Below are 24,598 nucleotides of genomic sequence, written 5' to 3' on the forward strand. Positions count from 1 at the left end.
ATAGTGTATTTTAGGAACTTCTGTTTCAGTTTTAACTAAATGCAGTACTTGTAAAACAGCAAAATTGTGCTTTATTTTATATGGAAATAAATGGTCAATAGTTTAGATGTGCATACTTTAGTTATAAATTGGCATTCAAAACTATTAGTATAAGAAAGAAAGAAAGAAAGAAAGAAAGAAAGAAAGAAAGAAAGAAAGAAAGACAGAAAGAAAGAAAGACATTCACTTAAAGTAAAAATATTAAACAAATATGACCTGCAATTAAGCTCAAACAAAAAAATCTTATATTTTTCTAAAACAAAACTATAAAACTGTTTTAAAACAACAAAATTAAAGAAAAATAAAAAAACTTGACAAAAGTTAATAAAAGAAAAAAAATGAACAGACACCTGCAACATTTCTAAAACAAACTGCTTTTCAATTAAAGGGATAGTTCACCACAAAATGATTAATTTATTCTTCCTCATGTGGGTTTAACCCTTTTTAAGTGCCTTTCTTCTATTGAACACAAAAGAAGATATTATGAAAAATGCTGGTTGCCCATTGACTTTCATAGGAGAAAATAAAATAATACAATTGAAGTCAATGGGTGCAGCTGCAGCATTTTTCAAAATATCTTTTTTTGTGTTAAAACTTGCATTTGGAGGTGAACTATCCATTTAAAATAGGTACACAGGTACACTGAAAAAAAGATTAATTGGATTTACTAATATTTGTTTTTAGGGTAAGGGGTTGCAAACTATTTATATGGGCTGAATTTAAACAAACAAAATAAATGTAGTAATGTTCTACTTAATTTGTTTGCTTAAATTCAGCCCCTATAAATTGCTTCCAACTACCTGTCTTAAAAAATTACAAATCCAATTAATCTTTTTTCAGTGTATGAATTCGTTAATATTCTTTATAATGCATCAGGTCACCTCTGAAGGGAAGCCGAAACCTTCAAAAATACTAACATGAGAAAGAAGGAAGGAAAGAAAGAAAGAAAGAAAGAAAGAAAGAAAGAAAGAAAGAAAGAAAGAAAAAAGAAAGAAAGAAAGAAAGAAAGAAAGAAAGAAAGAAAGAAAGAAAGAAAGAAAGAAAGAAAGAAAGAAAGAAAGAAAGAAAGAAAGAAAGAAAGAAAGAAAGAAAGACTAGACTTCTAGTTGATCATTTGGAAAAGGGGCAGAAGGTAGATTTTTCCCATTAATCATCTGTTAAACTGAATCCCAGTCATCACAAATACTGCAGAAGACCTATTTGGAGACCTATTCTCACAGAAATCAGTCAAGCTAGGTGAAGGAAAAATCATGGTTTGGGGTTACATTCAGTATGGTGGTGTGCGAGAGATCTGCAGAGTGGATGACAACATCAACAGCCTGAGGTATCAAGACACTTGTGCTGCCCATTACATTACAAACCACAGGAGAGGGCAAATTCTCTAAGAGGATAGCGTTCCTTCTCAGAAGGTCAAGATGCGCCAGGATTGGCCAGCCTAGTCACCAGACATTAACATTATTGAGCATGTCTGGGGTAAGATGAAGGAGGAGGCATTGAAGATGAATCTAAAAAATCTTGATGAACTCCGGAAGTCAAAAACACTTTCTTTGCCATTCTAGATGACTTTATTAATGAGTGGTTTGAGTCATGACTTTTGTCTAAGCAAAGTCAGACCTTATTGTCCTTAAATAATAAAAAATCAAGGCATGAACATATTTTATTTTGGTAAAAAAAAAAAGGATAATCTAGAGGCCTTTGCCTTTCATATAAGCCACTTCTGATACCAAATGATCAACTAGAAGTCAACTTATTATTTGTTGTTCATAAAACTTGAATAGGCGACAAGACTTTTGTCAGGGAGTGTATATTCACTTTATATAGATACAATTATTAAACAAATATGACCAGCAAAAAGAAAGCTAACTTGTATGAATTCATTAATATTTTATCTAATATATCAGGCCATCTATAATGGGAAGCCGAAAGTGTACTGCATACCAGGAATGACCCACATACAGCATCTCTCTCTCTCTCTCTCTCTCTCTCTCTCTCTCTCTATCTCTCTCTCTCTCTCTCCTCGTACCTGAGCAGTTCTTCCTATAATTTGTGTTTTCTTGTGGATGTCCGGCGAGGCGGCACTGGAAGCGATGCTGCCAGAATTCAGCAAACCAGGGGTTTCTATTGTTGGTGGCGAGCCGTAGCTTCAGGAAGTAGTCATTGAAGGACGTGACCTCCTCCGTCTGCAGTTTGACCGTGATGCCGCCCACAGCCTCTTCTTCATATCCCTCCACCACCTCATCTCTGTCCGCCCAGCCGTCACTGAAGAAAACAGGCCAGAAAGAGTCTAATTACTCGCCTAATTACCAGCAGCTTGCTTTTCTATCTCTCACCTGCATCGCCCAAATAACACAACGCTGGAGTGCTGTGACCTACTTTAGCACACAATACTCAGCATGCACTTTATTAGGCATTTATTTCAACTTTAGACTGCTCAGTCGTGGGTTTATAATTAATATCGTTTTATTCTTTTACATTTTTTTTGTATTGAAAGGAATAAATAAATGAGGAATACACTTTTTTTTGTCCAAAGATTGCATTTAGCTCTGGGGCCATCCTCAGAAAACATCTTAACCCTTGTGTGCTGTTCGGGATGTTTTCATCCACTCCAGGGTGATTTTGAGGCTTAATTTGGCCACAAATTTCTCGAATTTCAGCAAATGTAGTGATTTTAAGTGACAAATCTTATTTTGACACATACACTCACCGGCCACTTTATTAGGTACACCTTTGTTACAACCCCCTCGTTTGAGTCGCGACATAAAACAGCTCAGACAACAAAAGGATCTATACGCAACTTATTTATTATACATTGAGCTAAAAGAACAAGCAACAAACAAATGTCTAGAGATAAATAAATTAGATAAAGAACTTAACCCTGCTGAAAAATCCAGCTTAAACCAGCCTAGGCTTTTTTTTTCTTCTTGGTTTTAGCTGGTTGACCAGCCTGGTTTTAGAGGGGTTTTGGCCATTTCCAGGCTGATTTACCGCCTGGTTTTAGCTGGTCTGGCTGGAAAATGACCAGCTAAATCCAGCTAAAACCATCTTGACCAGCTTGGTTTAAGCTGGACATAGCTGGTTTTGGCTGGCTCCCATCCTGGCTAGGCTGGTCAAGCTGGTTTTAGCTGGTCATCTTCCAGCCTGACCAGCTAACACCAGGCTGGAAATGGCTGGAAACCAGCCTGGAAGTGGCCAAAACCCCTCTAAAACCAACCTGCCAAGACTGGTTTAAGCTGTTTTTTTCAGTAGGGAAGATATAATCAGAACTAATTTTGACTACATGATATAAATAATGCAAAAGGAAACCATAATGTTACAGAATGAAAGAGATGGTCTTGACATGAGGACATCAAAGTAGCCACACCATCCTCCAGAAGTTAGTACAACAGTCTTATTTATATACTTTAAACCAACTGGTGAGCAAGCAGGCACCCAATCAGGATCTGCCATATCTAAACTGAAATCCTGGAGTCCCTGAAATCCCAAACTGAAATCTTCGTCACAACCTTACTCGTATCTGGTTGGACCCCCTTTTACCTGCAGAATTGCCTTAATCCTTCATGGCATAGATTTAACAAGGTAGAGATCATCAGAGATTTTGGTCCATATTAACATAACATCACGCAGTTGCAGCAGATTTTCCTACTGCGCATCCATGATGTAAATCTCCCATTTCACCACATCCCAAAGGTGCTCTATTGGATTGTGTCCTGGTGACTGTGGAGGCCATTAGAGTACAGTGAACTTATTTTCCTGTTCGAGAAACCAGTCTGAGATGATTTGCACTCAGGGCTGGAGTGGGACTCCTTTTCAGCCCTGGAGTTTCAAGCCTTAGACTGGCCCACCTCAGATCACGACTGACTATATTAAAATATTGTCATTTCCAATTCAGTTTCTAATGACACGATCACGTCTTTTTTACGGAAACAGCTGCTTTAGAACTTAAAATGTTTTTCATAAATGTGAGAACATTAAAGGGTAGCTAAATCGCCAACACTATTCTTTAAAACATCACAATGTCATTTCCTGCAATATCTGAATATATATTCAGTGCTAAATTCTATATAGATATCCAGACCTTTGTAACTGTCACTGGTCACACACACAAAAAAAAAAATACAAATAAAATATGTACACCTATATAAGTAACCCAAAAAGTATTATGGCTTAACACTAAAATGAAAAAAAAAAAAACTATTAAGATTCAAACTCAGATCAGCAGCGCCATAATGCAACTTGCTGACCACTGGACCACAATGGCGCTGTTATGCCAGTGTGTTTGGAATAAAAAATAAGTATTGCACTGTCATCTGCAAGAGTCTTTTCACCTCAGTATTGCTTTCTATTGATGGCTTAATCTTATTCCCCCCTTCTTAGAATTTTGATCAAGTTATGCCAGATATATTGATGTAGTGAATCATCTGATTTTCATTGAGCAGGTGTAATATTCATTGATATTAATTATTTGAATTCTTATTTTCACTCAGTGACAATCCTACCTGCCCATTCTAGTGTGTTGAGCTCATGACTGGTGCTTGGTAACATTATGGGGTCTGGCTTATCACTGTTAGCAGCAAACTGGACAAGAGGCTGCTGCTGCGGATGAGCTACAGAACAAATAAATGTTTGGTACATATCTGGTGGTTTGCAGACATAATTGTTTTGCACTGCTCCTAACTAGCTTTACGTCAGTGTTGGGCAAGCTACATGACAAATGTAGTGAGCTAAGCTACTAGTTACTCTACTTAAAATGTAGCTTAACTACACTAAAGCTACCCCCTGGGAAATGTAGCAAGCTAAGCTAAAAGCTACATGGCAAAAGTAGCTTAGCTACATCTAAGCTATTTTTACAATTTTTATTTTTGAATCAAAGCATCTTAAATCCAAGTCAATAGTATCTTAGTGATTCATAAAACCGTCAATGAACCATATGAGGCATAATAGTTTAGTTCAGTTATTTACTGTAAATAATATGCTGTACTAAACAGAAACACATTATAGTATATAACAGCTAAAACATAAAATCCAATAAAAACAGGTGTTACACATTTAAAATACTATAGTAATTTATAGTAAAGGGATATATTTTTGATTATATATATATTTATATATTTGATTTATATATAAACAATGAACCTCATATGGTTCATTGACGGTTTTATGAATCACTAAGATATGATTGACTTGGATTTAAGATGCTTCGATTTAAAAATGAAAATAGTAAAAATTGAAACTGTTAGTCCAGTTTTCAGAGTTGAAGTTCAGTTTAGTTCACAGGCCTGACTGGTAAAAAGGGTGGGTTCTTTTTTCTCAAAATGAGGACTTTTTTGCAGTTATTAACCTCATTTTCTATTCAATTGTTATGTTTAAATAATCCAATAAGTGGCATTTTAAGCACTATTTTTAGCTGGATTAGCTTATTGTATCCTCCATTTTTTGATGTACCAAAAATATTTTCTAAAGATTTTTAATAAACAAATATAAAAAAAGAGCCTCATGAAATTTCTTCTAGCCTTTCTTGAAAACAACAGCCTAATTAATTTAAACATCAAAAGTCAGTCTAAGGCACTCGAAAAATGTGGAATTGTTTTTTTTTTAAACTCTTTACTGACATGGCTATTTTTAAAACTGTGCCTACACGTTTTGATAACACTTGTTATCCCCCTCAGCCGATCATTGTGCGTATAGTTAATGAGCAGGCACACATCATTTACAGCAACGAGATCAACTCCGCCCTCACTCTCATTCTAAAACTTCTCTATAACCCCTAGTATAAATTCATCTCAGCAGCTTTGTGAACAGGTTTTAAGCGAAAACTCTTTGCTAAAAACTTTAGCAGAACTCCAAGTGCAAAATGTTTTGTGAATACAGATTTGGAAGTAAGAGGTGATAAAAATGACTTTAGAAAGCATGTCAGCATCATTATTTTATTTTTACACTGAGGCTGGAAAGTCTGCTGGGAATATTTGTTGACTTCAGCAAACCATGTTGCATTATTTTCCAATGGTGACAGTTCAGAAAAGGGGGAAAACAGCCACTTTTCACATTCTTCCCCAAAAGTTTGCATGCCTAAAATGTAGGAAGTATTTTGATGGTATTTAGATTCAGGTTATTAACAAACTTTCTTTTTTCTCTATTTTTAAGACCCTTTTTGATTAGATTCCAGAGATGTGAGAACTTTCGTGTGGATAATATTTCATATACAGTTTATACATTTATTTTAAAGAGAGGTGAAACTAAAAATGTACACTGAGAAAATAATATCTATATATTAAGTAATTATTATTATTTATTCATTAATTTTCCTTCAGCTTAGTTCCTTTGTTCATCAGGGGTCACCACAGTGGAATCCAAGTTTTCCAGCATATTTTTTTACACAGCGGATGCTGCAACCCAGTACTGGGAAACACCCATAAACGCTCATTCACACAAATACACTATGGCCAATTTAGTTTATTCAATTCCCCTATAGAGCATGTCTTTGGACTGTGGGGTAAAACCGGAGCACCCGGAGGAAACCCACACTACTGTGGGGAGAACATGCAAACTCCACACAGAAATGCCAACTGACCCAGCCAGGACTCGAACCAATGACCTTCTTGCTGTGAGGCGACAGTGCTAACCACTGAGCCCCTGTGTCACCCATTATTATTCATTCATCTTCTTTTTGGCTCAATACCTTTATTAATCAGGGGTCACCGCAGTGGAATGAATCACCAACTTATCCAGCATATGTTTTACACAGCGGATGTCCTTAATGCTGCAACCCAGTACTGAGAAACACCCATACACTCATTCACACACACATACACTACGGCTGATTTAGTTTATTCAGTTCACTTATAGCACATGTGTTTGGATTGTGAGGGAAACCGGAGCACAAGAATAAAACTCACACCAACACGGGGAGAACATGCAAACTCCACACATAAATGTTTTACAGTATATTTCAGTATTTAATTTTTGAAAACAAATATATAATAAAATAATAATCCCATGATTTGATGATTGGTTTAACACAGAGGTGGGCAAACTCCAGTCCACACTTTCATCCGGCCCGCGAGGAAGTTTAAAAAAATGCTGCTTCTGAGTAACGCCTGTTTCACACCGCAAGCGTCAGCGGCGCGTGAGCAGAGCGTGAGCAGCGCGTGTGTTTTCGGCGTCCATGTTAACAGATTAGAGCTTTCATACCGCACGCAGCAGCAGCGCGTCAGAGCGAGGCGTGAGCGTCGCCGAAGCAGCAGTGCAGCGATAGTTTCGGCGCTGGGTCTATTTTTGACGCGCTGCTCACGCTCAATTAAAGTGACAGTGCACTGATAATGACCAAAACACATTGAATGACAGTAAAAAGTAGCAATTTTACCCAATAAATGCGTTAATAATGTCAAATGGTTTATATATAGTCATTCAAATGAACTTAAAACGATTAAAAACGGCAACAAACATTTATTTAGGGCTGAACTACAAAACCAAATGTAAAACAATTTAAGTATCAGTTTTGCTTAAGTTGCATGCTAGTGTTGTAGGAGAGGGGAAATAGAATATTTACGGGATTTGTAGTCCATAGCGAAGTGTATTGTGGGTAGTGTAGTTCGACACGCATGCTGGATTATGTGAGCTCGCTGTGTTCTGTGCAGCTGAGCAGAGCAAGAAAGTTTTAATCGGCTTTGTTTTCTGTTCACTCGAGTTATTCCTACCGGGAACTGTTTGCACTGTGAATCTGACAACACGAAAATAAGTAAAAGAATGGCATGAATTGGTTACTTTTGTCCGTCTCATCATCTGCACGAGCATGAATTAACAAGCTGTTATTCTGCCGCTGGACATCACTGAAGCGGAGAAAGTAACACTAGTTTGATCATGTATAAATATCATTATAACTATATTGTATAAATATGATTATAACTAGGTCTACAGCAACCTGATAATCAAAAAACAAATGACACGATATCACAGGCGATTGTCTTCTGACTGTAGACACTTCTCATATAAGTTAGCTTGAGAAGCATACAGTACTATTTGATTATAAAATTTGTAAAATAAACATTTGCAGGTTAAAGAAACAGCATAGGGGGGCTTTGGTGCAGATGAAAAGTTTAAAAAGTGTATTTGTATATAGAGAGACATGGATAACTAGATATAATAGACAGAGATAGGTTGATCTCTGCAGCAGCTGCCGAAGAGCTGCGCGCTGCAGACGCAGCTGGTGTGAAAGGCAAACGCCTGCGTGCTGCTACTGCTCGACATACGCGCTGCTCACGCTCTGCTCACGCGCCGCTGACGCTTGCGGTGTGAAACAGGCGTAAGGGTTTGGTTCAGAATTAGTAAATTAATGATGCAGTACCAGTGAACGCCATTTGATGGCAGCATTGCACGCGGTTAGTGCAACCAGTAGAATTAGAAAACACTTTCGGATATTAAAATGCAGTCGACCGTTAATAACTGAAAATGAGTCGGCCAAAAAAAAAAGACAAATTAACTGAATGACGTGTGTTTAAGGAAGAATGGACAACAAAATACTTCTTCACCAATATCGGACAGAAAGCGGTATATCTAATACGCCAAGAAAGTATTGCTGTTTTCGAAGACTACAACCTAAGAGGCTGATCACACTGAAAGTGCTTTAAGCGTTAAGAGGCACCTCTTTTGAATGGTTTTCTAACGGCCGCGAGGGTTTTGCGCGCTGCTTATGCGCCCTGCGCACCTCGTGTTTTAACCGCCTGATAAGCCTACGCCTTGCGTTTTTGCTGTAGTAGACTCCAGACTTTGACACCCTTGTAAAGAGAGGGAACCAGGCTCATTGTTCACATTAACACGCTCATAAAAACATGACTTGGAGTAACAAAGACTAAGATTCTTCTTCCGCTTTATCTCGTAGTTTTATGATTGATATGAGCAGATTAATATAAGCCCAAATGAGATTGTTGTGAATTTGACTCAAATTATATAATAATTGCTGGTTAAATGTGTTAATTTCTGTCATAGCATATTTTTCATGCACACATCCACTTTAAAACGTTCTGTTATCAAAGATTTGTGGTTTAAGTTTTATGATGATTGATCAGTATATATACTAAAGGCAGTGCAAATTAGATTATTGTAAATTTGACTCAATAGTAAACTTTAAGAATTATATTTAATGTGTTAATAAGAGATTCTTTCTATCAGACAATCTTTTCTATTCTCCATTAAAAATTATGACATTATTATTAGTATAATTATTATTATGTTTTATAAGGGATTGTTTTATTGTTTTATGATGATTGATAAGTAAATATAAATAGCAGTGCAAGTAAATTTGACTTAATATTATATTAAAAAAATCTGTTTTGTGTTAATGTGACATGCTTCTGTCTGATATTACATGTTTCATGCATACTGCCACTATAAATAAAAGTAATTTTCTGAAAGATTTGACATGTGGCCCTTCACTTGGTTTGCAAAACTAGACGTGGCCCTCAGGTCAAAAAAGTTTGCCCACCACTGGTTTAACACCACAATATCTGAAACAATAATAATAGGAAATGCTTATAACATGCAAATAACTATTAGTGCAACTAGCTGCTTTTGCAATGTATAATCTGCTTTTTTATTCATATCAGTATTTTAAGTCTTTATCAAGCAGACGATGTTTTGAATTCCCAGTTCATCTGTGTTGCTTGAGCTCATAATGAAGGTGTCTTTCTGTGGTCGTGGCATCATCAGCACCATCTGCCTCTCAGCATCTTCCCGGCACAATGCCAAACACTGACTATTATTAGTTGACACTTCATACTTCACAGATGACAACAATTTACCATGAGCAGCTGATGAGCATTGTGTTTTTCATTCTGAACACAGCTTCGAATCAACCACAGGATGTCAGGGTTGGTGATGGGAAATGGGGAAAAAGGAGCGAGGACTCAAGTGCAGGAATAATGGGAATTTATTAAATAATACAAATAAAATAAAATGCAAAATAAACTACCCTGAGGGGGAAAACATTAACAAAACAAATACATACAAACAGGACTGGGCAGGCTGGCAACGATGATAACTGGAAACATGACAAGACAAGGGTTTAAACAACAACATGTGATGACGAACTGGCACAGGACAGCAAATGTGAGGGGTATATAAACTGTAGAAAATTAACACACAAACAGGTGAACACAATTAACTAATAATGGGTTAACAAGGAGGGTGGGACAAGACAATAGACGGGAGAGCGCATGACACAGAGACAACACAAGCCATGCGCTCACTTAACAGGACAAGAACACGCAGCCAATGAGAGAACTCATTAACTGCATGTTCATGACAACAAACACAACACTGAAGCACACGACAAAAGCACGTGACCACAATGTAAACACAGAGCCACGTGCTTTGACAAGAGACGCAAGACACGAGCACACGATAGATAAACACCTTACCGTGCGCTCACACATAAGCAACGCGCATGCTTCATCTCAGCGCCAACCAAAACTGAAACCAACTAGACGGAGGCGCCGAGAATAAAGCAGCGCGCTGCTGACAGGTCAAACACAAACACTAGTACAAGAGCGCGCGCGTCTGAGGGACGCAGAGCGTGCGCGGCCACATCAAGTGGCAGCGCGCACACTCTGCGTACACCCACGACGGCGCGCGCGCACACAGAGACAGAAACAGGACCAGACATGGAGTAGTGTCAGAGCTCTGCCACCAAAACAAGAATTTACAAGACCAAAGTGGCAGAACCCTGACACAGGAAGGCCATAATCCAGCGATTTTCAAACTTCAGCCACTGAACAGGGCTTAATTTAAGGTAAAGGGAACCTATTATGCCACTTTTACTTTACAAGACGTAAAATAAGTTTCCTATGTCCCTAGAGTGTGAGGTTTCTGCCCAAAATACCACAGAGATGAAGTTTTATATGTTTTTGAAACTGCCCCATTAAGGCTTTGATCCTAATTGTGCTGTTTTGGTGACTGTCGCTTTAAATTCAAATGAGATTGTGCTCTTTTCAAAAGAGGGTGGAGCTACAAATGCCTATGTGTCAGCATAGTGGCAGTTTCAAAAACAAGACTAACGTTCTATGCTAATGAGGGAGAGATGGTCATTAATGGGCGGGGCTTTCCCCCTCTGATGGCACATACAAAGGGAGAATGTAAATCCAAGTGTTTCTGCAGACTGTTTTTATGTGTGTCATAATAAAAAATTGTATTATTAGTTTTTTTTTACTTTTTTTTTTGGTTATTTTATGAAAAATAAAATTTGTAAATGATAATTTATTCATTTTCTTGTCGGCTTAGCCCCTTTATTAATCAAGGGTCGTCACAGTGGAATGAACCGCCAACTTATCCAAGACATTTTTACGCAGCGGATGCTCTTCCAGCCGCAACCCATCTCTGGGAAACATCCACACACACATTCACACACACACTCATACACTACGGACAATTTTAGCTTACCCAATTCACCTGTACCGCATGTCTTTGTACTGTGGGGGAAACCGGAGTACCCGGGGAAACCCACACGAACGCAGGGAGAACATGCAAACTCCACACAGAAATACCAACTAAGCCAAGGATCGAACCAGCGACCTTCTTGCTGTGAGGCGACAGCACTACCTACTAAGCTACTGCGTCACCCGTAAATGATCATTTTATATTTTAAATTAGAATGTGATGAATTGCTGTGTGTTTACTTGTATGTTAAATGATTTTATGATCTGTATGTTAAATTTATTTGCTATTATTGTTTATGATCTGCTTTTGTGGTTCATTTGGAGTTCAATAAGCAATTCCAGGTATGGGGTCCTTCAAAACATTCCGTTTCTCTATAGATATTATTTTTTTCATAGATTATGTTTTTTTTTTTTGTGCATTAAACTGCGTGTTAAATATATATTTCAAGTATATTTAATATATTGTAATATTTTAAGGAGCCAGTGGGCCCTATCATACACCCAGTGCAATAAGGCGCAAGCCATGTTTGCTGCGATTCATTGCTATTTTCAGTCCAGCACAACCCTAATTTTCACGTTTTGCGCCACGTTGTTTAAATAACAAACGCATTTTCGCCACTTTGTGGACTTATGGGTGTGCCGGTCTAGAAATGTGTGTTCCAGTCTGTGTTAGGCGCATTGTTGCTGTGTTGCAGTTTTCAGGAACTGAAATACACTGCGCCATTGACCAGCTAAAGGCAGGACTAAAGTCGGTCTGCCTTAAACGCTTACACATTGCTTAATACACACAGGATGTACAGCAATACACAAATATTTTTACATATGAAAAAGAATTAAAGTATTAAAATGATACAGAAGTTATTATTTTCTACATAAATATAAAAACCACCGCCTTCATGCCTCATCTCGGGGGGGCTTTTTCAGTTTATTCATGACAATTTTCATTTGTATAATTTTCATTTAATTTTTGCATATTTATATTTGTTTTATTAAAAACAAGCTTAGATTTGTCCACCTGTCAGGTTTTACACCATATGGGGCATAGGACGTGTGTTTGGATATAACTATTTATATTCCAACATTATGTTGACCATGATTGGCTGAAGGGGACCACACTTCGTTATTCTTGTTCATTTAATTGTTAAAGAGGGAAAGAGAAAGTAAAGAGGCTGAATGGAGAAGGCTCGTTCTTTATCCTCGTGCTGCAGATGCTCTGTTTAACTGTTTTCTTGCTATTGAAGCGTTCAGCTTTTACACTTACAAAGTCCGCCATGTAAATAGCAAACGCGCCATGGCGTGACGCAACTCACTCTAAAAGGGAATGGGAGATGAGACTCTGAAATAGCAAAAGTATCCTTAAAATAGCAAAAGTGAATTCAGACACACCCTAAAAGCTTTTGTGCCCTGCGCTTTAGATTTTGCCCCAAGATCGTTAAAATAGAGCCCATTATCTCCTTAATGTAAAATTACATGTAATAAATACACAAATAAAAATAAGTTTACAAACTAACTTTGTACAGTTAATTAGCCATTTCTGTGATTAGATTTTAATTTTAATAAAAACAAAAACATTCAAACTAATTTAATTCGCAATCAATCAAACTCATCTTTTCATCATTTTTCATAGGAATAGAATAAATGCTGTTTGTGAATCCACAGCGAGAATTCACAGTGTGAATTTTTTATACTGGGAAATTTTCTTTTATTTAAACAATCTCTCTCTTAACAAGCTCACAGCGCTCATCATCTGACAGGTGTTACAGTCAGAAAGCAGAATCACAGATGATCTGCATTTGTCCTATTTCCAATTTTTTTTACTTTCCCAAATGTTCTCAGACCTCCACCTCTTTACTCTGATCGCTGGCAGATCGGCAGTGTCTTTGAACCACTCACACCTCGTGCATGTGAGGTATGAAATGAATGTTCCACTGTTTACGGGGACCCAAGGTTTTGAAGAGAAGAAGTAATATTGTTAAACGGTTACATACAAATTTTACAATATATATTAGAAAATTTATAAAAGAGCTATTTGATTAATAAAGGCTTCTTGGCGTTGGTCGGGGCCCCCTAATTCCCTAAGCGGCTGCTTACCTCGTGCTAACCATGTCAAAATGTTTGTAAAACTTGCTTCAAATTGTTTTTTTTACCAGTTTACTCAATAAATATATGAACTATATTGTAGAGCATTTGTACTTGGAGTATGTTTTATTTGCAATCTTCAAGTGATTTTTTTTTCCATAGCTGTGTGCCTAAGTTACTAAAGTATACTGGTTTAAAGTCTCCTTGACCCAAAATAGAGCATCCTAGACCAGATGATGTTCCTCTTTTCAGTCCACAGAGACTGCACTGGCAGCAAGACAGAGGTATAAAATACTTTACGCCAACAAGACCGAGTTCTACTGAGGAAAATAACCAAACGAACACTCATAAATCATGTTAATGTCTCATTAATAAGTCCTGCCGCATCATGAAATAATGACCATTTCTAAGTGGAATACCTCTGATTCATCTGGTGCTTCCTAAAACTATTATATACAGTGAGTATGGGTAGTATTCAGACCCCCTTACATTTTTCACTCTGTTATATTGTAGCCACTTGCTTAAAACATTGAAGTTATTTTTTCCCTCAATAATGTACACACAGCACTCATTATTGACAGAAAACGCAGGCTTGTTGATATTTTTGCAGATTTACCTAAAAACCCCCTGAAATATTAAATTGTAATATTACATTATATTATATTACATATATTACAAATATTATATTTGTAAGCTTGGCCAGTTTTGCTTTGCCACAATTCTGTCTCTGAGCTCCTTAGGCAGTTCCTTTGACCTCATGATTTTTATTTGCTCTGACATGTATTGTGAGTTGTAAGGTCTTATATAGAGTAGTGTGGGGCTTTCCTAATTAAGTCCAATCAGTATAATCAAACACAGCTGGACTGAAATGAAGGTGTAGAACTAGGGCTGTGCAAATAATCGAAAATCCGATTTCAATTTCGATTTTAGCTTCTAACGAATATGAAAAACCATTAATCGAGATACACGATTATTAACTTAGCAGCGCGAAAGACCGCATGCTTATGTGTGTGCGATGCGCCAGCCTGATCTCACGAGAAAACGTAAGTATTTTACGTTTTGCCAGTTTAGTGGCTAATTTGTACGAGTTCAGTCATACGAAAATGTACGATTTTATAAAGGAGGCGTGGCACCTAACCCCACCCCTAAACCGGACCGTCATTGGGGGATGAGCAAATCATACTAAATTGTACGAATTAGATCATACGAATTCATACGAATTAGCCACTAAATCAAAAAGTTACGAATTGCCGTGAGATTGTGTTGGACGCGCACACACAGAAGCATGCGGTCTCATTCGCACACTGAGACGAGCAGAGCGCAGTCAGTGCACACATCTAAAGTCATCTTAACGTGAGCGCTTTAATGGTCAAATAGGTGTCAAAACGCAGTGTTTAGTGATTTTTCATATTTACCCATTTTTGTAAAAAATATACGAGTTGAAAATCAAAAGACGTGAAAGAGAAATCATTAAAGTGACCGCGCGCAATATTCCTGCTGCTGCCTGTTTTTATGATTATTAATCAAACAACAAAATAAGAAAATCCCTCACTGCTCTTGACTGATGGACTTTTGTAGCTAAAGTTTTTTTCTTATAGTGAAGATGCTGAAAGCACAGTTTGTTTCATATTTTTATTCTATTGTATTTATTTCTCTTTCCTTTGCAGGGTGAAAAATAACTGTATATATGCAGTTCAAGTCAGAATTATTAGCCCTCCTGAATATTAGCAACCCTTTTCCTCCCCAAATTATGTTTAATGGAAAGATGATTTTTTTCAACTTATTTCTGAACATAATAGTTTTAACAACTAATTTCTAATAACTGATTTCTTTCATCTTTGCTATGATAACAGCACATAATATTAGACTATTTTCAAAATACAAGCATTCAGATTCAAACTGCGATTTAAAGACTTAATTAGGGTAATTAGGCAAGCCATTGTATAACAGTAGATTCTTCTGCAGACAATCAAAAATATTTATTGCTTAAGGGGGCTAATAATATTGACCTTAAAATGGCTTTCAAAATATTTAAAACTGCTTTTATTCTAGCCGAAATTAAAAAAACAAATGAGCCTTTCTCTAGAAGAAAAAAATATTATAGGGAATAATGTGAAAATTCCTTGCTTTGTTAAACATGATTTGGGAAATATTTATTTAAAAAAAAATTCTCAGGAGGCTAATAATTTTGACTTTAACAGATAATCGTTTTGAATAATCGTGATTACAGTTATGACCAAAATAATCGTGATTATGATTTTTCCCAAAATCAAGCAGCCCTATGTAGAACTATCTCAAGGATGACCAGAATAAATGGACAGCACCTGAGTTAAATATGTGAGTGTCACAGCAAAGGGTCTGAATACTTAGGACAACGTGATATTTCAGTTTTTCTTTTTTTAATAAACCGGCAAAAATGTCAACAGTCAGTGTTTTTTTTTAAGGTTGATTGTTTTTGGAAGAAAGATCAGGGTCCCATACTGCAATTCATTTAATTCAAACGTAAATTAATGAGAAAAAAATAAATAAAAACATGAATCACTAACTACAGAAAACTGCTAATTGACACTGTTTTAATTCACTATAATCTTCTATGTGAAGCTGCTTTGACACAATCTACACTGTAAAAGTGGTATAGAAATAAAAATGAATTTAATTAAATTAAATTGAATAAGTGAAGGACCATTTTTACAGTGTATTTGAGATTGTCAAAAATTTACACATCGCCCTCTAGTGGACTTGTGAAACCAAAAACTGCTCAAAGACATGGCCCAATATTTTTGGTTCTTAATAATGTATCCCTGGGTACATATTTCCAAAGAGCCTGGGTTGTTTATATTCCCCAAGGGTCATTTTATCTGATGATAAAGTAAACCCAGAGTTACCTGCCGATGAGGAGGAATTCTCCAGCTACCCCGAGGCGTCTCATGGCCATGAGGAGTCCACGAACTGTCATTCCCTCGCAGAAACACACCACTACACGAGCTTTGGGCAGACGCTCCCGTAGTTTCCTGAGCAGCCGGTCAAAGTGTTTCTCACCGGCGTTACTGTAGATCTTGTCGGAGTGGGCGATACAGAGACCCTCCTGAGATGCCAGCTCCTTAAAGGCCTCCATCCCACTCTCACCGTAGTTTCCTGAACACCAATATCCAACACAAGAACATCAGCATCAGAGCCCAACACAAAAGAAGATATTTTGAAGAATGTTAAAACGTTGACTTCCAAAGTGGAGAAGACATATACTATAGAAGTCAATGGCTTTGCACAGTCTTCAATATATCATCTTTTGTTCAACAGAACAAAAACAAAACTGTCATTGTAGAAAAAAGGAATTCATTTTTATTACTTTTTGTGTCTTTATTGTTTATTAGAAAAATGTTTTAGACTAACAACAGATTAATCAATCTTTTCTATTGTATTATAACACATCTTGACCAGACACATTTCCTCTTTTCTACTGTGCTGCATACTTTTTAGAAAAAGTGCTGACTAGTGGAAAAGCAGAATAATAATAAATTTAGGTTTGTTCCAGACTGCTGTCTGGACATGTCACAAGGAGCATGATCTTTGTAGAAGTTATGAAATATATTAAAGATGCACGTAATTGTTCAGTTCTGGTATACAGAGAAGGGTTGCAGAAAGAGGAAGTATGTCTAGGGGTTACAAAGAGCCAAGGGACTGCAGAATAACTTATCAGTGAAGTTAAACCAAAACTCCACCTGTTATTATCAGTTGTGTATATATGATGGAGTCAGGAAATGTAAGTTAGTTGCGAACCTCCAGAATGTAATTCTTGTATTGCATGGGGGTAACGTAACCCAGAGCTCTGTCATTGAATTATTAATTTGTATCCAATAAATTACTAATATTTTTGGCATTGAAGAAAACCCTCTCCAGACCTTTTCTTATTGAACACGCATGGAATTTGCTTGATATTCCAACATCATTCAAAAAACTAAAGTGCAGAGCTCACCAATCTCGTTCCTGGAAGTCCGGTGACCTGCAAGGTTTAGCTCCAACTTGGCTCAGCACACCTGCCTCGGTGTTTCAATTATACCTAGTAAGACCTTGATTAGAATGTTCAGGTGTGTTTGATTAGGGTTGGAGCTAAAATCTGCAGGACACCAGACCTCCAGGAACAAGTTTGATGATCCCTGCTATAGAGCAGTGGTTCTCAAAGAGAGGGTTGCGGGACAATGAAGGGGGGGGGGTCGCCTGGTGATTTACAAAAATCTACTTATGTATATTAAACAATGAGAATTACCATATTTTATCCATAACCTAATGAAGAGAAAAAATAGTCGTTTATAGTTACTATTTACTATGTAGCTACTATAGTAGCTTATAGTTACTACTTTAATTGGATTGCGGCCCCTAGGGTGATTGCATTATATTAAAGACACAGCATGAGCGTCAGATGCAGCAGATTGATGTTATAACACCAGGTTAAACTTTCTGGCCCATTTACAGCACTGACATACATAAAAAATTTAAACAGAGAATAGACTTGGGACTATTGGTGTGTGTGCGCCATTGCATGCAAGGTTTCTGTATTTATAACTACCTCAGAGGATATTGGGGGTCCCGAGTTACTGGCATTGTCATTTTGGGGGTCGCGGGGTGAAAAGTTTGGGAACCCCTTCAGGTAGCACAGTATTCTGGCCCAGATTTGGCATAAAGCTGGCACAGCAGGCATTCATCTGGCACTGGCACCTTACAGGCGGCACTCAAGACTTGGGCCAGACATCAAATGTAGTATTTGGCCCAGATGTTAAAAATTTATATGTGGGCCACGTAAGTTTGGTCTATCTTGATCTCGAATACATAAAACATTTTTTTAAATAAAGATAAAATTAATCTATCAAAAATTCTATCCATCAGGTCATTTCAAGAAAAAGCACAGCCATAAAGCGAAATGGTTAATAAAAAAACATTGCAGTCGTAACACACCAACCTATCTGGCCCAGTTCAGGCCCAGTTATGGGTTATTAACTTGGCTGAGACTTGGCCCAGATATGGTCAGTGTTTGGCCCTTGTCTGGAAGCCAGATTTGGTCCAGTCATGTATCGTAATTCACTGCGGCATGTGGGCCAAGCAAATGCTGATGGTGATCTGGGCCGGAGAAATTTTGCTATGGGGGCCTGCTATAAAGGATGAGGGAGCCCTCAGGTTTCATCTAAATTCTATTATTTTGCAAGATGAATGAAGGCCTCAGTGAATTGGAAGAACATGAAGGTGAGTAATTAATACCAGAATTGTCATTTTTCGGGGGAAATTAAACCTTTAAGATTGAATTCACTACATTATTTCTTACTATATTCATACTAGTGTATAACCCCCCCCTGTGTTTGATAGATACATTAACACATGCTTTTGTTAACGTTACTGAATGTCTCAGGTTTTACAGTGCACATGACCTGATTTTACTTCGGTTTTTGCAATCAGATCATTCCAAGCCACTAAACTCGGGGGAGAGCGGATGCATTCAAACAGTCGGCCTAAAACAGAATTAATGTAAAGAAAAGCAGCCTGACAACATCAGAGATGGCAAAGAGAACAGTGACTCACGGTTTTCAGTGAATTATTCATATATGTGTCTGTTTGGATTTAAAAAACAAGCACTGTCATATTGTGTGAATGTTTCTGAGGACAAGAGCCATCACGCATTGAGTTGAGTGAAATACAGGCTGGCCAGAACGTCAGAATATCCCACGCTGTAACAAATGCTGGGTTCCACAAAATTCAGTGGTGTTAGGACAACATGAAGGAACTAAGTTAACTGATTAGTTTTTAATTAAAGTGGATTGAACATAAAACAATTAAGCTGTCCCAAAAAACCTCAAGAGTTGTGTTGTTTTAATTCCATGCATCTTCGTGGCCCGAAATTGCTGGTAACAGCCCTGGCTACAACTGTTTCTCAGTTGGATTAAACAAACCAGTGCTTTACTGGTAAAGTTTTGTAGGATGAGGATTGTAAAGAGTGCTGAAGTCGTACAGTAAGGAAAGTACAGTAAATCCAAGTTCATCCACACATACACACATTTGTACAGCTATCCTTACGGGGACATCCCATAGATGTAATCATTTTTGTACTGTAAAAACCAGGGGCAGATTGGACATAGGGAGCACCGGGATGTTTCCCGGTGGCCTAATGATAAATCATGAAATTGAAATTGGTTACCGATCACCACAGCTTCGGTGGCCTGACGAAATGGGCTCTATTTTAATGATCTAGGCTCAAAGTCTAAAGCGTGGGGCACTAAACATTAAGCATTAAGGGCATGTCTGAATCCACTTTTGCTATTTTAAAGATGGAAAAATCCGCTCTAAACCCCAGCGCATGGTGTAACAGGATTGAGCTTATTCTCTTAATGTGTTGTGGGTGTGTTTTTAACATAACATGTATTAAACCAATCAGAGTCTCATTTCCCGTTCCCATTTTACATGGCAGACTTTGTAAGTGTAAAAACTGAACGCTTCTCTAGCGAGAAAACAGTCAAACAGACCATCTGCAGCACAAGAATAAAGAATGAGCCTCCTCCATTCGGCCTCTTTACTTTACTTTTAACCTTTACTTTAATCCTTTACTTTTGTGGATAAGGAAATAGTGTTACACTCACTCCACTGAAGACATCCATTAGCCTACATATTTAATTTGGTTTGTTAAGTGGAAAGATTTGTTTCAAAATTATTTATGAATTCAGTTTTAATTTTTAGCAAACGAATCAATGAACAATATCAATGAAGTGTGGTAAACCAACTGAGTTATTTCCAAACACACGTCCTATTCTTATGCCCCATATGGTCCAAAACCCAACAGGTGGACAAATCTAAACCTGTTTTTATTAAAACAAATTTAAATATGCATAAAATAAATAATACTGCTAATATTAAAAACATTATACAAATGCAAATTGTCATGAATAAACTAAAAAAAGCCCCACGAGATAAGGCATGGAGGCAGTGGTTTTTATGTTTATGTAAAAATAATAATTTTTATAATATTTAAATCCTTTAATATTTTTCATATGTAAAGATATTTATGTATTGCTGTACATCCTGTGTGTATTAAGCAATGTGTACGCGTTTAAACCCACATAGGCACATAACTAACGCACTCTGCGCTGGACTTTAGACCTGCTTTTTTTTGGTCAGGGGTGCAGTTTATTTCAGTTCTTCAAAATAGCAACACGCCTCGATACGTTATAGATCAGCACACCCATGAGTCTACAAAGTGGCGCAAATGGATTTGCTATTTAAACAGCGTAAACGTGAAAATTAGGGTTGCGCTGGTCTGAAAATAGCAACAAATCACGCCAAACACAAGTCCCCCACTGGTACAAACAGTACAAACTATCCCCATACCCCAACCATAAAAGAAAACAATCTGCATTTTGCATTGACAAATAATAATTTATTCTTTTTCTTTTCTGCTTAGTCCCTTTATTGATCTGAGGTCGCCACAGCGGAATGAACCGCCAACTTATCTAGCATATGTTTTACGCAGCAGATGTCCTTCCAGCAGCAACACAGTACTAGAAAACACCCATACACTCTTGCATTTACACACATACACTACGGTCAATTTAGTTTATTCAATTCATCCATAGCACATGTTTTTGGACTTGTGAGGGAAACCGGAGCACCTGCACGAAACCTACGCCAACATGAGGAGAACATGCAAACTCCTCACAGAAAAGCCAACTGACCCAGCTGGAGCTCGAACCAGCAAATTTCTTGTTGTTAGGCGATCGTGCTACCCACTGCACCACCGTGACGCCTTGACAAATATTAACAAGTCAAAATCTACTGGTATTGCTATAATTGTGGGGACATTTGGGCTGCACAATGAGATGAATACAACTTGTACACACAAACAGACATTTACTTCAATGAATGATAATGAGAGCTCAGCTTATGACCCCGATTGTGCTTTCAAACGCTGTTAAGAAGATTACAGTGTTCGTTTTTAATCACAGATTTTGAGTCGTATTTGTAATAATGCGCTGTGCTCGATATGAAACCAATATCAATCTCCTGATCATGATGTGGTGATTAAAAAGCCAGACAGCCATCATGAACCAGTTCTGACCCTGCAAAGATTCCTGTGATTTGTAATCAGATCTAGTAGCTTGAATTAAACGTTTCACTTAGAAGCCAGTAGGATGGAGAACAATTGGAATTCAAATTCAGAAAATAAACTGTGGGACAGCACGGTGGCTTAGTGCTTTGATTTAAGAATGTTTCAATATTACGACTAAAGCAAGACCAAAACTCTAAGAATAGCATTTTTCCATATACTCTCAGAAATAAAGGTACAAAATCTGTCACTGGGGCGGTACCTTTTTAAAAGATACCTTATTGTTCCTAACAAGTTGTTAAAGGTACATGTTGGCCCGATCGCAATTCTATTTTTCCCTCTTTCCCCTTGGCCCTTGAAACAGAGTGTGAAGAGGAAGGGCTTTTAAATTTACCCCTAAGAAATGGGACAGCACTACAGCACCTGCACAAGTCATCATATGCTGTCCCGAACTCATATGAGATCAACGATGGCGACTGCTGTAGTTTTTCCAGTTGCATTATTTTTTGGTATTTATCTTCAGGAAACCACTCAAGGCAACGATATCATGTTATCATAACGATATAATGTGGCAATAAGCAACAACATTAGAAAACACAAGAAAACAACATTAACATTATAGCAGACACTATAAAAAGCTCATTCCCAGCCACTGGACTTTTCTGACAGGGTATTCGAGTGTCAGAATGTTGTGGGACTGCTGTACAGGAGTTATAATTATGGATTATAGATCGCGAAAATCTCAGTTTGAATTGGTAAATAGCCCCTTTACGCTTTCAAGCTAAAGAGAATTGGGACACCCCTACCTATTCACGTGAATGTGCAAAACAAGGGGGAAAGGAAAGGGCTAAGAGGTAGAATTGGGATTGGGCCTTAGACTAAAACAAGACAAAAACTAAAAGTAAGAATAGCTTTGCTTTCCATACTCCATACACCATACCTTTTCAAAACATACTTTATTGGTCCTAACAGGTCCATAACGGTACATGTTGGCCCGATCCCAATTCTATTTCTTTACCTCTTCCTCTTGGAGATATTATTATGGATTATAGTTAACAAAATGGTGGCACGGTGGCTCAGGGGTTAGCAGTGTCGTCTGACACTCATAAAATATCTCATTGGATGAACTTAATTTAGGACGTCACGGTGGCGCAGTGGGTAGCAAGATCGCCTCACAGCAAGAAGGTCACTGATTCGAGTCCAGGCTTGGCAAGTTGGCATTTCTGTGTGGAATATTCCGTGTTGGTGTGGGTTTCCTCCGGGTGCTCTGGTTTCCCCCACAGTCCAAACATATGCGCTATAGGGGAATTGATTAACTAAATTGCTCGTAGTGTATGAGTGTGTGAGAATGTAAAAGTGTATGGATGTTTTCTAGTACTGGGTTGCAGGTGGAAGGGCATCCGCTAGGGGTGTAACGATACACTCAGCTCACAATACAATGTGTATCACAATATAATGTTCACGATTCGATATGTATCACGATATTTGGAATAAAAATTGAAAATTAAACTGAAATGCAAATTTTATTTTTAAAAAATTTAATTACCAAGTAAACAATTTTTTATGCATTTCTTTTGTTTCAACTTGTTAAACTGAATCTTCTTTAAGAAAATAATATAAACAGGCCTGTCTCTGGAAAATAAAACAATTTAAAAACTTCTTATAAAATATTATTGAAATGATTCAATTCAATTGAATTTAACAGTAAGAGCTTAAGGCTTTGCTTGGTCACTTGCTTTTTTTGTGTGTGCAAAAAAATAATAATAATAATTTCTACATTTCCAGGTAATCAGCAGTTCTTTAAAATAATCCTGAACTGATGTGTGTCTGTCTGAGAGGTTTTTATGGATGGCTGTCTTCATGTTGGGCATGATGAGTGACAGGGTGGCCGTCTTTTTATTACACAGGACAGTCGTGGCTCTTTTCAGCAGTTTAGGCAGGTTTACTATTTCTTCGCCGTCGCTGATGTCGGCGCTATCAAGTGTATCATGTTGACGTGCATTTTTGTGTACCTCTGTACTCAAAAGAGTTCATGCTCGTCGTAATCATAACTGTAAAATGCGATATGATTGTTTAAATAATGTGCACGCTTTCGTTTTCATTTCCACTGCTGTTCATACTTCCCACGCGGCTCCTGAATGATCACTCTGTTCCACAAACTGAATGTTGTTTACTACTTTATTACCTGTTAGTCACAACCTGCAGGTTCTGTTCACTGAAGCAGACACGCGCGTCTATCATAGTCCGCCCTCTGTAGTAACAGCTCACGGTCAGCTCACGTCATGTGTGATTTTGCGGCCGCCAATACATCATTATATGAAGACAGAATGATATTTTAGGGTGAATTGTACCTCATAAATACAGTATGTGACTCTTTCAACAACATTAGAAGGTATCCATGTCGCTGTGCAAAGTATGTAAATCACTGTGAAGACTAAAACTTAGGCAATGTTTGTCCCAGTATGCGTGTCAAAAAGCGGACGAGTCTAAAGCAATGACTGGACAACCGAAATGTTGCCAGACGTCTGATTTTGAGCTCCACTCATCTTGGTCTGCTAACATTACTGCTGCTGCAATCTGAACTCACGTGCGACAGCAGGTGGAACGTAGCTCACGTGCAAACAGCTCAACTAATAAGAGAAAACAGTCGTCATTTCGTAATCAAATCGTCATAACGCCACGATGCATATTGTGACATTTTTGCATCGCAATAAATCGTACAACGATAAATCGTTACACCCCTAGCATCCGCTGCGTAAAACATATACCAGAATAGTGGGTAGTTCATTCCTCTGTGGCAACCCTTGATAAATAAGGGACTAAGTGAAGGAAAATGAATGAATGATTTTTTATTGTTTATTTAAGCATGACTGTAAAACACGAACGTCGTTATGAGTGTATTAAAATGTTTTTTTTGTTTGTTGCCAAAAACACTTACATTTGTGAATCTTCTGACTCTTGCAGCCACAGCCGT

At 37.6% G+C, this 24,598-nt stretch overlaps 1 protein-coding gene and 1 long non-coding RNA gene across 3 annotated transcripts in view; one reads left to right on the top strand and one right to left on the bottom strand.

The window, feature by feature from the left end:
* grm1b (glutamate receptor, metabotropic 1b) overlaps positions 1 to 24,598 on the bottom strand; it is a 61,505-nt gene that overhangs the window by 30,243 nt on the left and 6,664 nt on the right. For both annotated transcript variants that reach the window (NM_001302252.3, XM_087288393.1), the window contains 2 exon segments: positions 2,063 to 2,298; positions 16,430 to 16,679. In NM_001302252.3, the coding sequence (NP_001289181.3) occupies positions 2,063 to 2,298; positions 16,430 to 16,679 (486 nt within the window).
* On the top strand, positions 14,734 to 18,601 carry LOC147833009 (uncharacterized). Its single transcript, XR_015513060.1, has 3 exons — positions 14,734 to 16,339; positions 16,392 to 17,391; positions 17,511 to 18,601. It is a non-coding gene; the product is annotated as an uncharacterized LOC147833009 (long non-coding RNA).

This window comes from Danio rerio, chromosome 17 (genome assembly GCF_052040795.2).
Source record: "Danio rerio strain M-AB ecotype USA chromosome 17, GRCz13ab, whole genome shotgun sequence".
NCBI classification, from domain to species: domain Eukaryota; kingdom Metazoa; phylum Chordata; class Actinopteri; order Cypriniformes; family Danionidae; genus Danio; species Danio rerio.